The 14,627-nt window shown below is 39.4% G+C and overlaps 1 protein-coding gene across 1 annotated transcript in view; it reads right to left on the bottom strand.

The window, feature by feature from the left end:
• Window positions 1-1,367: 1,367 nt before the first annotated feature.
• The window catches only part of ptpn12 (protein tyrosine phosphatase non-receptor type 12), a 58,635-nt gene continuing 45,375 nt past the window's right edge, over window positions 1,368-14,627 (bottom strand). The window contains exons 11-15 of the mRNA NM_001030495.1: window positions 14,337-14,432; window positions 13,241-13,323; window positions 9,466-10,388; window positions 3,242-3,331; window positions 1,368-2,248 (exon numbers count right to left, since the gene is read on the bottom strand). Of these exons, the coding sequence (NP_001025666.1) occupies window positions 2,190-2,248; window positions 3,242-3,331; window positions 9,466-10,388; window positions 13,241-13,323; window positions 14,337-14,432 (1,251 nt within the window). The 3' untranslated portion in view covers window positions 1,368-2,189. The remainder of the gene's footprint in view (window positions 2,249-3,241; window positions 3,332-9,465; window positions 10,389-13,240; window positions 13,324-14,336; window positions 14,433-14,627) is intronic.

The following is a 14,627-nucleotide window of genomic DNA, read 5'->3' as shown; positions in this document are numbered from 1 at the left end:
TCCATAAGCACTGCAGATTGACTACAAGTACAACATGGGGGGTGGCATGTTTGTCAGTCATAAAAATACATTTATTTGAAAAAGAAAAAGTACCATCTTCTAGGATATCAGGTCCTGGGGATGGCACTGCTCCAATACTGAAATTAAAGTTATATCCATTTAAAGCAGAAGTATGCCCCTTTTTCAACGAATATAGCACGTGCTAAGCATACTTTTTCCATATTGTGTTAATTAGGGAAACTTTTCTTTTTGTGGTATTTTTGAGCCAAACAGGGAGATTTAAGATACTCAGTTTGGTCCTTGCAAGGTAGATAATTAGATTACCAATGTACAACCCCCTCCCTTGGCCCTCTGTTCTGACTGTGATGTTAACAAAAATCCATTATGCAGGGTGATTATCTGTGTGCTTTTAATCTAATTATAATCTGCCTCCCAAGGATCAAAAATGGAGTAGCTTTGATTTTCCTGTTTAGCTCAAGAAATGAAAAAAAAGTTTTTTTTCTGTAATTAAAACAATAGGCAAAAAGTACAAGCACAAGCCCTATAATTTGCACTGATGTTGAGCAAGGGGTGTACTGTTCCTTTAACACATAGGCTCCCATAAAAGTCAAGGGACTTGGGTGATACCAGCATAGCTATTGCATTTGGGTCAGAAGATCATCAAGAGTGCTAATTCTGCTACTGGACCTTACCCACTGTAATTTCCAATGAATTTAATTTCTCTGAGTTTTCCTAGAAAAGTAACAGTGATTCAAGACAACATTTGATACTGGTCTAACACTCTTTATGTATGGGTCTTTTAAACAAATTGATTTAGTTTGTGGATAAATGTAAAGTACTGGGAAGAACAGCTGTGCAAATAACTAATTCCCAAAGCACATCTTACCCTCCCATTCTGTGCATGGAGCTTCTGTCTCACCATTAGTCCAAATAAAGGAGCAATGAACACGGAAAAAAAATAATTTTCCAACTTTCAACAAGCTGCATCGGTTGACAAAATAAAAACCTGAGCACCATTACTTTGCCTATGGCAGGTTACCAGTGTTTTGTACAAAGGAATGATTGTGTGACATTTATAAATGATACAAAGGAAAGGGATTCCTACATGCAAGTATTAGAGAGTCTCTGTTTATGTTATTTTTCCATTCTCTTAGTAACCAAATGGCATGTGTGTGTGAATTGTGTATGTGTATATTATGTGTGTGTGCGTAATATATATATATATATAAACGCACACACACATTTAAATACAGATGGATTTGGAAAATAAAAAATATTTTTTTGAGAATGGAAGATCAAGGGTAAATGCATTAGAAGGTTGATTCCTTTTAAGAGGCTGCAGACTTGATAAAAACCGAGACAAAATGGATTCTTAACCAGAGACTGTGTATAATATAAAAATAACTTTTAGCTTACAATTTACAAAGTGTATTACAATCGTGTCGGTTATAACCTGCACTGCTGAATTCTGTTGTCCAGCTAGGACGATTAAAAAAAAACAAAAAAAAAACAAAATAAAAATATCAGGGCCAATAATTTACATTCTGTATAAAGAACAGATTAAGACCATGCTGAGATTTCTTACATCTTCTGTGAATAGTTTATGACTGTAATGTTGTCAAATATATACCTGCTTGCCCTGTACAAATACAAAAGGAGGCATACATTGTAATCAAAAATTAGCAAAAAGAGTAGTCTGCAAACTATCATAAAAGTCTGACTATATTAACAGATCTACAAGCAGCTTGTGTAACAGGGTTAAGAGACATTAAGGCAATAATACTTTACGTTACAAAATCGTATGTAATACTTATTCTGTTTAACCTAAGTGTTATATAAGGCAGGTATCTGGTCCCAGCATATAAACGTTTGCATTTGATACTAGATTCCCCCATTTTAAATAATATTAACAATATATATGGAATTGTACAGTAGAATGTACCATCAGGTATGTTAATCTCAATTGAAGGAATAGGATAGTTATGGAATACTTTGCTGTCAATGGCACGTTTATTCTCTGTGCTACAGCAATGTCTCTTCAGTGTCTTGTCTTGGTACTAGTTTTTCCACGAGCAACAAGGGTGGTATGTAGGTTCATCCAGTGTCCACTGTAAGGGTGGGACCAGTCAGTGTCCTACGTCGACATTTATAGGAACAGCAAGTCTTGGAGCCACAAATCAACACTTCCATCATGTCCTTTGTGAAGGGAGATCTTGAAATGCTCTAGAGTTATCACTGACATTGGAGCCTATGGAGAAAGGGAATACGATGATTAAAGCCATTTTTCCCCCAAATCTAAATCACAGTTAAAAGGCCTTGCCTTAACCATTTCAAACACCGCTGCTGAACTTAAAATTAATGTTACAGATCTCTGCAAATAATACACGAATAGACATTTTAGAAAAGTTCACAACCAAGCCACAAGACTGGCAGCCAAGAACAATGACAATGCAATGATTTGTCTTATGTTAAAGAAAGTGTTTGGGCTCTAGTGTTCTAGCACAAGTTTGTGAGTCATTGAGACTTTACACACTGATCTTCTCTTCTGCATTTTCAAGTGCAACAGTCTAGTAAAATAACAGTGGTTTAGCTGGCTATTAGGCATGCCAGACTTTGGTCCTCTACCGTGTTAACTACAGGATCATTAGCAATTCAACCATATGTGTACTCTGCTGTTCTTACACAAGTGTTCCCCAACACACAAAGGGATCTAGCCAAAATGCTCCAATACTTCTAATACTCACTAAGTTCCACCGCTGAGAAATCTCACTCACATATATTGACGCTAAGAAGTGGAAAGATCAGATGCCAAGGTAGTTAGTTCTGTGCTGCAAACAACTGCTTTTAGGTGGCCATACACTATAAGATCCACTTGTTTGGATTTCAGATTGGCAGCTTAAATCTACCTGTGTATGGCCACCTTTTTTCACATTACATATTTCAGGTTACAAAGCACCTTTTCTAAAAAGGTCTGCAATTTTACAAATGGTCCACTAATGGTCAGATATTATTCACCGGCCGAAATACACTGTGGAGAAAACATCCTATGGGAGATAACTGCTGTTATTAATATTAACAGTGCGACAGTAGCACTATGATTGTCATATTAGGCTTTGCCTGATTCAGATACAGACAGGGCTGCCAATTTGCATCCACTGTACATGTATACAATGTAATGCAATGGGCACACAAGGCAAGACATAGAAAAACTGAATAATATTACACAATAATAATACACTACCTGGTCGGGATGCCAGTTGATCTTTCACATCATTGGAATTAAAAAGCAGGGTCTGTGACATGGCCTCACCATGCTGATCTTGTGTAGCATCTGCAAAATGTATAGAAAAGAAGCCTTTGACTTGTTGGTTTGTGGGAGAATAGAAAGCAGCACAGAAAGAAATGAAATGTAACCACAGGTAAAGCCAAGTACTCCATTCATGGGCACACAGCATGTATTAGATTTCTTCTACTGAAATAAAACCGCTTTACGGCTATAGGATCCATTATCTGGAGCGTTTGGGACATGAGGATTTCCAAATATGAAGTTTTTCTCTAATTTGTAAAATGTAATTTGTACAAAATACATTTAACATGAAATTAACCCAGTCAGGGCCGGTCTTATAAACTGCAGGGCCCAATCGAGCCATTTTGGTGGGGGGAGACATTTGGGGCAATTTTGTGTAGGGGACAAGGTGTTGCCAGCTGGCACAGGGTTCCAGGGCTTGGTGGGCACCCTGCCTTTTCACAATTCTTTCTCTTCCATTGTCCCCCAACATTTCATGGCACAATGTGGCCCCCAAGCACTGGACACACCAAGCATACTATATACAAAGTTATTATTGGCCCCTCAAACACACTATACAGAGTGAAGTGTGTTTAATGTCCCAGAACACATAGCTGCATTATCGGCCAGTCTTTGTTGGAGGCAGGCTAGACAGCCCAGGAAAAATGTAAATTGGGGGGAATGCAGTAATGCTGTGGGATACTGGGGAAAAAATGGCAGGAAATTGTAAAATGCAAGGGTGTAAGATCCAGGGATCTACCTTAATTTGTTTTTTTGTTTTTTTTTTTTAATTGAAGCAGATTTGCTTTAAATAGACTCTATGAGAGTGCATTCAGAGAACTCAGCGCTTTGTGGATATTGGGTTAAAATGGGGTTATAGGATAAAAGATCCCATGCCTGTATTATTACATCAATAATTAAGAAATTGACGTTGCAGCTGAAATCCTTACTTATACGAGTGCGCCAACTTTACATGTGAATATATATACATATATATATATAGTCCAATAAACATTGCCCGTTTACATCTTTTCCCTTGAGCCACCATTTAGTGATTGGCTGTGTGCCCCCTCAGAGATCACATGACCAGAAATAATGCAGCTATAACTGTAACAGGAAGAAGCGTGGGAGTAAAATACAGAACTTTGTCCATTAATTGGCTGATGTGACCTAATATGTGTGTTCCCTTGGCTTGTTTGTGTGTACTGTGTATCCTATGATCCCAGGGGGCGGCCTTTAGTACCTAAAATGGAGATCATCTATTTAAGATTATCCAACAGCACATATTACTAGAAAATTATATTTTCTTGAAAAGACTTTAGACAAAGCAGGGTTTTACCTATGGGCAATTTTATATATAGTTTTCAAAGACCTGCAATGTTCTAGGGCAGTGCTGTCCAACTTCTGTGGTGCTGAGGTACGGAATTTTTTCATCCTACATGGTGGAGGGCCGATAATGGAACCCAGTTTTGACCACTCCCCTTTTTTAAACCACACCCACTTGAAACCACACCTATGTTATCACATGACCATACCCATATTAATGGTGGTAGTACAGCAAAAACCTGCGATACTCTGCCTTCCCTACCCTGCCTGTGTGTCATAATCTGCCTGCCCTTTGCTGCCTGTGTGTGCCATACTCTGCCTGCTCTATGCTGCCTGTGTGTGCCATACCCTGCCTGCCCTATGCTGCCTGTGTGTGCCATACTCTGCCTGCCCTTTGCTGCCTGTGTGTGCCATACTCTGCCTGCTCTATGCTGCCTGTGTGTGCCATACTCTGCCTGCTCTATGCTGCCTGTGTGTGCCATACCCTGCCTGCCCTATGCTGCCTGTGTGTGCCATACTCTGCCTGTCCTACCCTGCCTGTGTGTGCCATACTCTGCCTGCCCTATGCTGCCTGTGTGTGCCATACTCTGCCTGCCCTATGCTGCCTGTGTGCTGGCACTGCTCCTACAGTTTGCACAATAACTATATATTAAAAAACTTTTTAATTGCAGTACCACCTCAGTATATGTTTTTTGTAGTGTGCAGGGTTTATTTGTGGGTTTCTACTGCTCCTACAGTCTACTGTCTGAGGTGTGAACAGGTGAACATTGGGGGGGATTTCAGCCTGAGCCTGAGGTGTGAACACTGCAGGGGGTGAACAATGTAGGGATTAAAAGGTGTGAACAACACAAGGGATTACATTTTTAAACAATACAGGGGGATTACAGCCGGAATCTGAGGTGTGAACAATGCAGGGGGCCAGTTAATCAAAGTACTGATACCATTTAAAGCCATCAAAGCAGCCAGACAGGTGGGGGGGCCACACAGAGGGGGGTCACGGGCCGGGTCGCCAGTTGGACAGCCCTGTTCTAGGGTATAGTTTTCCTTTGAAAGATAGCATTAAAGGAGACATACTGCAAGGAAAAACAAGAATGTGCCACTGCATTATATTCCTCTAAATATAGAAGGAATGTACTTTAAAAAGAAAAGAAAAAAAAAAAGCTGTGTTTTGGGCTGATTTATTGAAAATTTCTGCAAAAACTACTAGTCCCACCCATGTGTTCCATTTCCTGCTGTCTCCAGGCTGTGCAGGGGCAGCTAGGTTGGCCTAATAGGGAACCACAGCCTGTCATAGCAGATCTTTAGAAAGCTCAAATAAAGAGACCATTTTTAAAGATAATGATCATTTTTAACTCAGAGCGAAACCAGCACCATATATAGTATTCATTATTGGCTACAAGATCAGAGGGGTTTATGCTATCTGTATCCTTTGAAGGGCATAAGGGAGTGAGCAACAATACAAGGGTTTATTATGGTAAACTGCTATGTATCTATAATAACTGCCTTTTACAAAATTTCCCGGATTATAAACAAGCTTATCATTGCTTTATTTTTCTACAAATATTCAGTTGATATAATTATAGGTACTGTGCACAGAGAGCCTTATTTTTCTAAATATTTACTTGTATTTGTTTTACTGGGCGCAGTCATAATTGTTCTGATTTAGTAACCTTATTCACACATTGTCCTGAAAATGGTCAATATGCTGGAATGTTTGGTCCATTTTATAAAGAAATATAGTTTAAATAATCCACGTTTAATATAAAAATCCAAGATCCATTTAAAACAAATTTTTATGATTACCAATTTATTTGGCCACACACAAGAGGCCAAAGTGTAACACTCCAGTGACACTGACATGTGTGTTCCTCCCATTTGCATGGCTTTCAGCCTTATTACTACCACCCTTGACATTGCAATAGATTTCTTGTATAAATACAAACGAGTTAATCATTATCACTCTAGCAATACCAAAAGCATTAACTACATAAATGCCTTTTAACCACCCGATAGGTTAGCTCACAGGAAGTAGTATCATTGCATTTTTTCCGCGCTACATCCAAAAAAAACAAACCCATCTCTCTTAGTGTGACAATCACCTGATCTAACAAAGAACAAAGCTCCATAGAATACTAACAACATACATTTCACTTGCCTGCTAATTACAGAAGTCTATATTTATAGTGGACATGGTATGTGGCCCTATACCAGCCTGATTATGTATTTCAGTTGCTGCCCCCAGAGGACTTTGCAAACAGGGAGCTGCTGAGCTGGATCCTCTGACTGTGGGACATTTCCACATGCTGCAGCAGCTCCACCCCTCACCCCCAACCTGACTTACAATCCTACGCAGATCTGGAGGAGGAAGGGGCTGCTCCTTTCTGCCCATAAATTCCAGGGCTCTCAGAGCACGCAAGACGATTCCAACTCCTGCCTACGCTTACACACTGTACTTCTGTGTGAGCAAAGGCAATGATCCGCCACTGCTACTACTCTACTGTGCTGTGTTAAAAGTGCAAACCTACTGCAGTCTACAAATCTTGGCTACCCCTATTATTAACATTTATTTATAAAGCGCCAACATATTCCACAGCGCTACCCCTTGCATATCAGACAAATAAATGAGGGGTCATATATATATTACACAAACCGGATTCCAAAAAAGTTGGGACACTAAACAAATTGTGAATAAAAACTGAATGCAATGATGTGGTGGTGCCAACTTCTAATATTTTATTCAGAATAGAACATAAATCTCGGAACAAAAGTTTAAACTGAGAAAATGTACCATTTTAAGGGAAAAATATGTTGATTCAGAATTTCATGGTGTCAACAAATCCCAAAAAAAAGTTGGGACAAGGCCATTTTCACCACTGTGTGGCATCTCCCCTTCTTCTTACAACACTCAACAGACGTCTGGGGACCGAGGAGACCAGTTTCTCAAGTTTAGGAATAGGAATACTCTCCCATTCTTGCCTAATACAGGCCTCTAACTGTTCAATCGTCTTGGGCCTTCTTTGTCGCACCTTCCTCTTTATGATGCGCCAAATGTTCTCTATAGGTGAAAGATCTGGACTGCAGACTGGCCATTTCAGTACCCGGATCCTTCTCCTACGCAGCCATGATGTTGTGATTGATGCAGAATGTGGTCTGGCATTATCTTGTTGAAAAATGCAGGGTCTTCCCTGAAAGAGATGACGTCTGGATGGGAGCATATGTTGTTCTAGAACCTTAATATATTTTTCTGCATTGATGCTGCCTTTCCAGACATGCAAGCTGTCCATGCCACACACACTCATGCAACCCCATACCATCAGAGATGCAGGCTTCTGAACTGAGCGTTGATAACAACTTGGGTTGTCCTTGTCCTCTTTGGTCCGGATGACATGGTGTCCCAGATTTCCAAAAAGAACTTCGAATCGTGACTCGTCTGACCACAGAATAGTCTTTTATTTTGCCACACTCCATTTTAAATGATCCCTGGCCCAGTGAAAACGCCTGAGCTTGTGGATCTTGCTTAGAAAAGGCTCCTTCTTTGCACTGTAGAGTTTCAGCTGGCAACGGCGGATGGCACGGTGGATGGTGTTCACTGACAATGGTTTCTGGAAGTATTCCTGAGCCCATTCTGTGATTTCCCTTACAGTAGCATTCCTGTTTGTGGTGCAGTGTCATTTAAGGGCCTGGAGATCACGGGCATCCAGTATTGTTTTACGGCCTTGACCCTTACGCACAGAGATTGTTCCAGATTCTCTGAATCTTCGGATGATGTTATGCACAGTTGATGTGATAGATGCAAAATCTTTGCAATTTTTCGCTGGGTAACACCTTTCCGATATTGCTCCACTATCTTTCTGCGCAACATTGTGGGAATTGGTGATCCTCTACCCATCTTGGCTTCTGAGAGACACTGCCACTCTGAGAAGCTCTTTTTATACCCAATCATGTTGCCAATTGACCTAATTAGTGTTATTTGGTCTTCCAGCTCTTCGTTATGCTCAAATTTACTTTTTCCAGCCTCTTATTGCTACTTGTCCCAACTTTTTTGGGATTTGTTGACACCATGAAATTCTGAATCAACATATTTTTCCCTTAAAATGGTACATTTTCTCAGTTTAAACTTTTGTTCCGTGATTTATGTTCTATTCTGAATAAAATATTAGAAGTTGGCACCTCCACATCATTGCAGTCAGTTTGTGTGTGTGTGTGTGTGTGTGTGTGTGTGTATATATATGTGTGTATATATGTGTATATATATGTATGTATATATGTATGTATATATATATATATATATATATATATATATATATATATATATATATATATATGTATATATATATATATATATATATATATATATATGTATGTATGTATACATATATATATATACACACGAAAAAAAAATGGCCGTGTCTCACTGTATGAACATTTATACATCCACAACAAACATTTTAACATACACCTATATCGAGCAATTATTCACCTTACTGGTATGGCAGGTCTAGGATCACTTTGGCACTCAAGTTTACAAAATGTATAATTTTTAATTAACGTATATTGAAAAATATTGCAGAGAATCACAATTCTTTCTGTATGAAAAACTTTTTTTTGGGGCAAAGGAACTACCCAAAGGGAAAATAAATTGTTTATTTCAAGTCACTACGGTCTAAAACGTACATACATTCTCTATGCTTACAAGAAAAATAGCATGTCTGAGACAATGCTGCCCATCTCTACCTGCAGTAAGTTTGTCAATATTCTCTTTACAAGACTGAATAAAACAAGTGTTAAGAGAAAATAACATTTGTACATTGAGATATCTGCTGCACAGTGAATAGTAGCAAGATCCAACTTACTTTTTTCAGCTTCGGGGTGTTTAGGGCTCGGAGAGTCATGTCTAGCAATTGACATCGGTACTACTTTCCTAGCTGATGAATTTTCAGCTGCAGAAGCAGCAGATACAGTGGCACTTGCGGTTGATATATTAGACAAACTTTTTGTCATCGATCCATAAGAATTCCCCTCTTCTATGTCAGAGTCATCAGAGTGCAGAGGGTTAGTAAAGGACAGTGGGGCCTGAAGTGAAAGAGTACTGCGATCATCAATCTGACTCTGGGTTGGACAGGACAGGACAGTGCTAGTACTTCCAGAATAACAAGGGCACAAAGCTAAAGGGATTTCAGCAGTGGAAGACACATTTTTACACATTCCAGAAGACACTGAAAGTCCTTTTTCCAGTGGCAAATGATCTGGTCTTGAGGGCGGATCAGAGTCTCTTTGATGTGAAAGCCCTTGTATGGGTTTTGATGGTTTGGAACTTGTACAGCCAGTGCAGCTATTTGAAGACAAACCCACTATAGACTCCAAAGAACCAGATGCTGGGATTTTTGAAGACTGATCAATTGCATAGGAGGAAGCAGATTTTATTTTCATGCCCAATCCCCTTTGCAAACCTGTGCTCCCCTCAAAACTTTTAGGGCTCTCTTGGAGAGGGACTTTCTTTATATCAAAGCTCAGTTTGCGCTCAAGTTTCTTCTCTACAGTAGGTTCATTCTTCCCAATCAGTTCTCCAGACTTGCTATAATTTTCATTCAGATCTGTTGGATTATTCGATGACAGCACGTGTAGAACTGGTTTTGGATGATAGCGATCACAATCTTGCCATACAGTAGTGACCGCTGGGTAGGCAGAAGGTGGCGATGGTGTCAAAATTGGAGGTACAGGATGGGGTTCGGGGGGCTGCAGGATTTCTTCCTTCACATCTCCTTCTACGAGGCAACTGAAACACATTTATACCATAGGTTACAATTTATTTTTTATCACAAACTGGCCGCTGATTCAATGCTTTCTCATGACGCGTATACTATTGCCATTTATGAGGCATGATGTCTGAAAGAGCACCTTAACTCATGGAAAAATCTGTGTTGCTGGCAAATGATCCTAATATTACTGGGGTGAAAAGGCCAAGGGACAAGACATTATAGCAGTAGTGCAGTAGTGTATTGCTAGTACCAGGAAGGAAGGTGGAGCTCCCCTTTAATTAGCGGTTTCCAGGGCTGGATTTACCTGCGGTGCTCCCCTAGGCAACTCGCACTCTCCCCTGGCCCTGCGACCCCCTTGCACTTGAACCACCTCCTGTACTGATTGGCTGAACTGCACACTAGGCAGGCAGGAGATTTTAACAGCTGTCAGTCCCCAGTGCAGGTGGCATGCCGCCCCCATATTTTTGCCTTTGTGACCTGACAACAAATTTGGGCCTGGCTGCTTCTAGTCTTTAACTTTTGTGGACGAGTGCCTGCCTGTTTTACATTTGGTCAAGTACTACTCCCCATACTGTTTTGGCATTCACATGCACCTCGCCAGCCTGCGTGCAGACACATGGAGCAGGCAGAGGCGCAAAAATAGGATTATATTTTTTTGCCCGAAATCTGTGCCATGTGTCTGCACCCAAGCCAACACAGCACCTGTGAGTGCCAACACTGGAGCAGACAGAGGCCAGTGGATCAGCTGATTCTTGGCCTGCGTTTACATGCAAAAAAATTATCTGCCCCATTTAGCACTATCCTCCTTTAGTAAGCCGAGTTTTATTGTAATACAATTTGAGCTATTATATTAACAATGCAAATCCCGCAAATCAGTAGATAAATGTGCATATAGATGGCAGATAGGTATATGGTTACACACTTATAATTTAAAAGTAAACAGTTATAATCATTTTAAGGTTATTATAAGTTATATATACCAACTTTGAATGTGGGTTCTCCCCATTATTTGGAGACTACAAGTCACATAACGACCAATGCAAAGAGTGCTTTAAAGTAGTAAAAAGAATTGAGTATTTAGTGGTTGGTCTGCTTTAACTTAATGAAAACTGTCACTAATTCATATAGGTCCTGGGAGAAAATTCACCTTTATTGGACACAGAACACAGACAAGAGTTGTAACAATTAAAGAAGAAACACTGAACAGAGCCATGTCATTGTGCACTAGGTCACCCCATCAATGAGCCTCTTAACCTCTTCAGGGCTAGACAAGCTGCAGTATATGCAGTGGCAGCAATGAACAGTTTCAGTAAAGAGGGGGAGAGTGGCAGCATTAAGCGTAATTCACACCATACATGGAACAATGTCACCCCAGTCCCATACTACAAATGTAATGCGGCACAAAAGACTGAATTGAGAAAGCCTAATCAAGACTGCTGGCAAGCGCCCAAGGAAAAACCCTCAAGTCATTCTCAATTCTTCTCAGCAGTACAGTGTGGGGTTCTAACATCAAATTAAACTGCTGGAGCCAAAGCCACGGAATGCAGCAGATATGCCAGAAATAGACAACGCTTAACTTTCTTCCAGTAAGCTAAAATAGAAACATTGAGGCATTGATAAGAAAGCTGTGACAATATGCTGCCATCCTGACCTTTTCTCAGTACATATTCCATCCCTGAACAACTGCAATGGTCTGTGCACTGGAAGATTAGTTAATCCTCTGGCTCAATAAAAAAAAACATGATTATGGATATAAATGAGGGAGGCAGCTGTATGTTTGGATTACTGTACCTTTAAACACAAAACTAAAACACTCTTATAGAAAGCAAAACGTTACAGACATGGGATCTATTACCTGGAATGTTTGGATCTTGGGTGTTTTGTATGCAATGATATGTCTTACAAGCATGATATGCCTTAATACTACTTATATCCAATTAGCATTAACAAACCCAATATTAATATTTAGCCTTCAGCATTATATATTACCAACAATCTACTCTTATGCTATTAAAGAGAAAAGCAAATCATCAAAACATGAGGAAGTGATTAAAAATAAAACACCGTGGGAAATGCATTGGGTATTTTGGACCTTTCTGGATAAAAGATTTTCAGATATTGAATCCCATGTGTAAGACCAAAGGATTATAGGCATATTTCCCAGGAAAGCCATTTATGAACTTATTTCATACACAAGAACGTAGGCCTGCACTTGTACTGCATAAATATGGGCATAATATGAAAGCAAGAAGTAAAATACAAGTCAGCAGAGGGAAGAAAGAACCCCCAAGTATTCTCACCTCCTTATGTATGAAATGAAGCGTCTAGTATTTCAGTTGATACCTCAATTGGTACAACAAATATAACGATTAAAGAACGTCAGCCCAAAAACTATTTTGCCTAATAAAAGAAAACATAATTCTAAGCAACTTTCCAATAAAAACGTAAAGGACACCCATCACCCTAAATTTGCTTCCCCCACCAAGGGGAAGCAATTTTAGGGTGACAGGTGCCCTTTAACTCCTGGTGACGTTTTAAACAGTGTTGCAAAAGCCAGGGCTTGTCTCGGAATATGTTGGCGCTTTATAAATAAATGTTAATAATAATAATAATAATGTTACATTGTTTCAAAAGCCAAAGCCACCAGGGCAGAGAATAGAAAAGGACAGACAAACACAGCTTTTAATAGCAATTATATATACAAATAACTAAAAACCATTACAAATTTGAAATGAATGTATATTACAAAGTTGCTTAGAATTATATTTTCTTTAATCTTTTTTTGGTTAACATTCGCTTTATTCTCAGCTTTCATTGGATAGTTCACACTTTAATGTATGTTCTGAAAACTTTTTAAAAAATGACTGACCTCCGGATTCTTGGGGGTTTTGGAGGGGGTGAGTCTGTTTTTTCATTCTCTGAAGGTATATTATCATCGATGTTGTTGTCCTCCTGCAAATGTAACTGTACATTAGTGTATTTCACCATCTTCTTTCTTCTATAAAAAAAACTGTCTAAATCCAGTGCTGCCTCTTTCAATTTCATATTATAACATCACCTTTTCTTCTTGCAAATTTTATTTGTAAATAACAGTTCAACTAAATTTCACCTTGCTTGTAAAGCAAGTTTTGGCCTAGGTTTCACAGATGGAGCACAGTATTGTAATTCTTTTATGTATCAAAAGAGTAAAGAAATTGTTCAGTTAAAAATGAAACTGGGTAAATAGAGAGGCTGAGCAAAATAAAAAAATGTTTTCAATATAGTTAGTTAGCCAAAAATGTAATCTATAAAGGCTGGAGTGAACAGATGTCTAATGTAATAGCCAGAGCACAACTTCATCCTTTGCATCTCTCTAACCAGTCAGCAACTTGAAGGGGGACCACGTGGGGCATAAATGTTCAGTTAGTGTGCTATTGATCCTGAGCAAGCAGGTCATATTCAAAAGCAGACTACCTGAATATTTATGTCTCATGTGACCCTCCTCATCCCCCATTATCTATAAAGCTCTGATATATGGGAATTCAACTGTGGTTAGCTTAAATCTTTTCCAATGATAAAATATAAACAGGCCAAGATTCATTCCAGACACTGGCTTCTGCTCCTTCCTGTGTCTGAACAGAGAGGCACTGCATCGTCCTGGGTGCAGACACACAAAGTGAATATTGGCAAGAAATGCATGGGTGCGTTTTCACACCAAAATGTGCACCGTGTCTCTGAACTCATGCTTACACACGACCTCTCTGTGCAGACACAGGAGGGGAGCAGAGGCCAGCAGATCAGCCAATTCTTGGCCTTGGCACTAGAATATGTGCATCTTATGTAGGTCCACAGCCCATTAAAATGTTGGCAAAATAAACTGGCAGATTCCCCATGATAAATTAATGGCTGTGGATCGGCAATGAAAGGGGACCTGCACTACACTTTCAAAGCAAATAACTGCAATAAACATGTATTTAAACACATACCAAGCCATCAACAATTTTTCCTGTTTCATTTTCATACACTTCCAGCTGCTTCTGAAATAGCTGGGCTATGGCACGGTGCACCAACTCATACTGCTCCTGTAAAGCAAGGACATCATTTAGAGGGAATGAAAACATATTCTATTATATTCACATCAAGCAATCCAAACTTCTTCAATAGGGCTGTCATTCAATATTTAGACAAACAGATGCAATACAAAGGGAAAGGATCAGTTATTTGCCATCTGATTCCATAGAAATGAATCTTGTCGAATCATGTTTAGTAATTTAATT

This window comes from Xenopus tropicalis, chromosome 3 (genome assembly GCF_000004195.4).
Source record: "Xenopus tropicalis strain Nigerian chromosome 3, UCB_Xtro_10.0, whole genome shotgun sequence".
NCBI lineage: Eukaryota > Metazoa > Chordata > Amphibia > Anura > Pipidae > Xenopus > Xenopus tropicalis.
The sequence above is the reverse complement of the archived record's forward strand: the minus strand, read 5'-3'. Positions and strand labels throughout refer to the sequence as shown.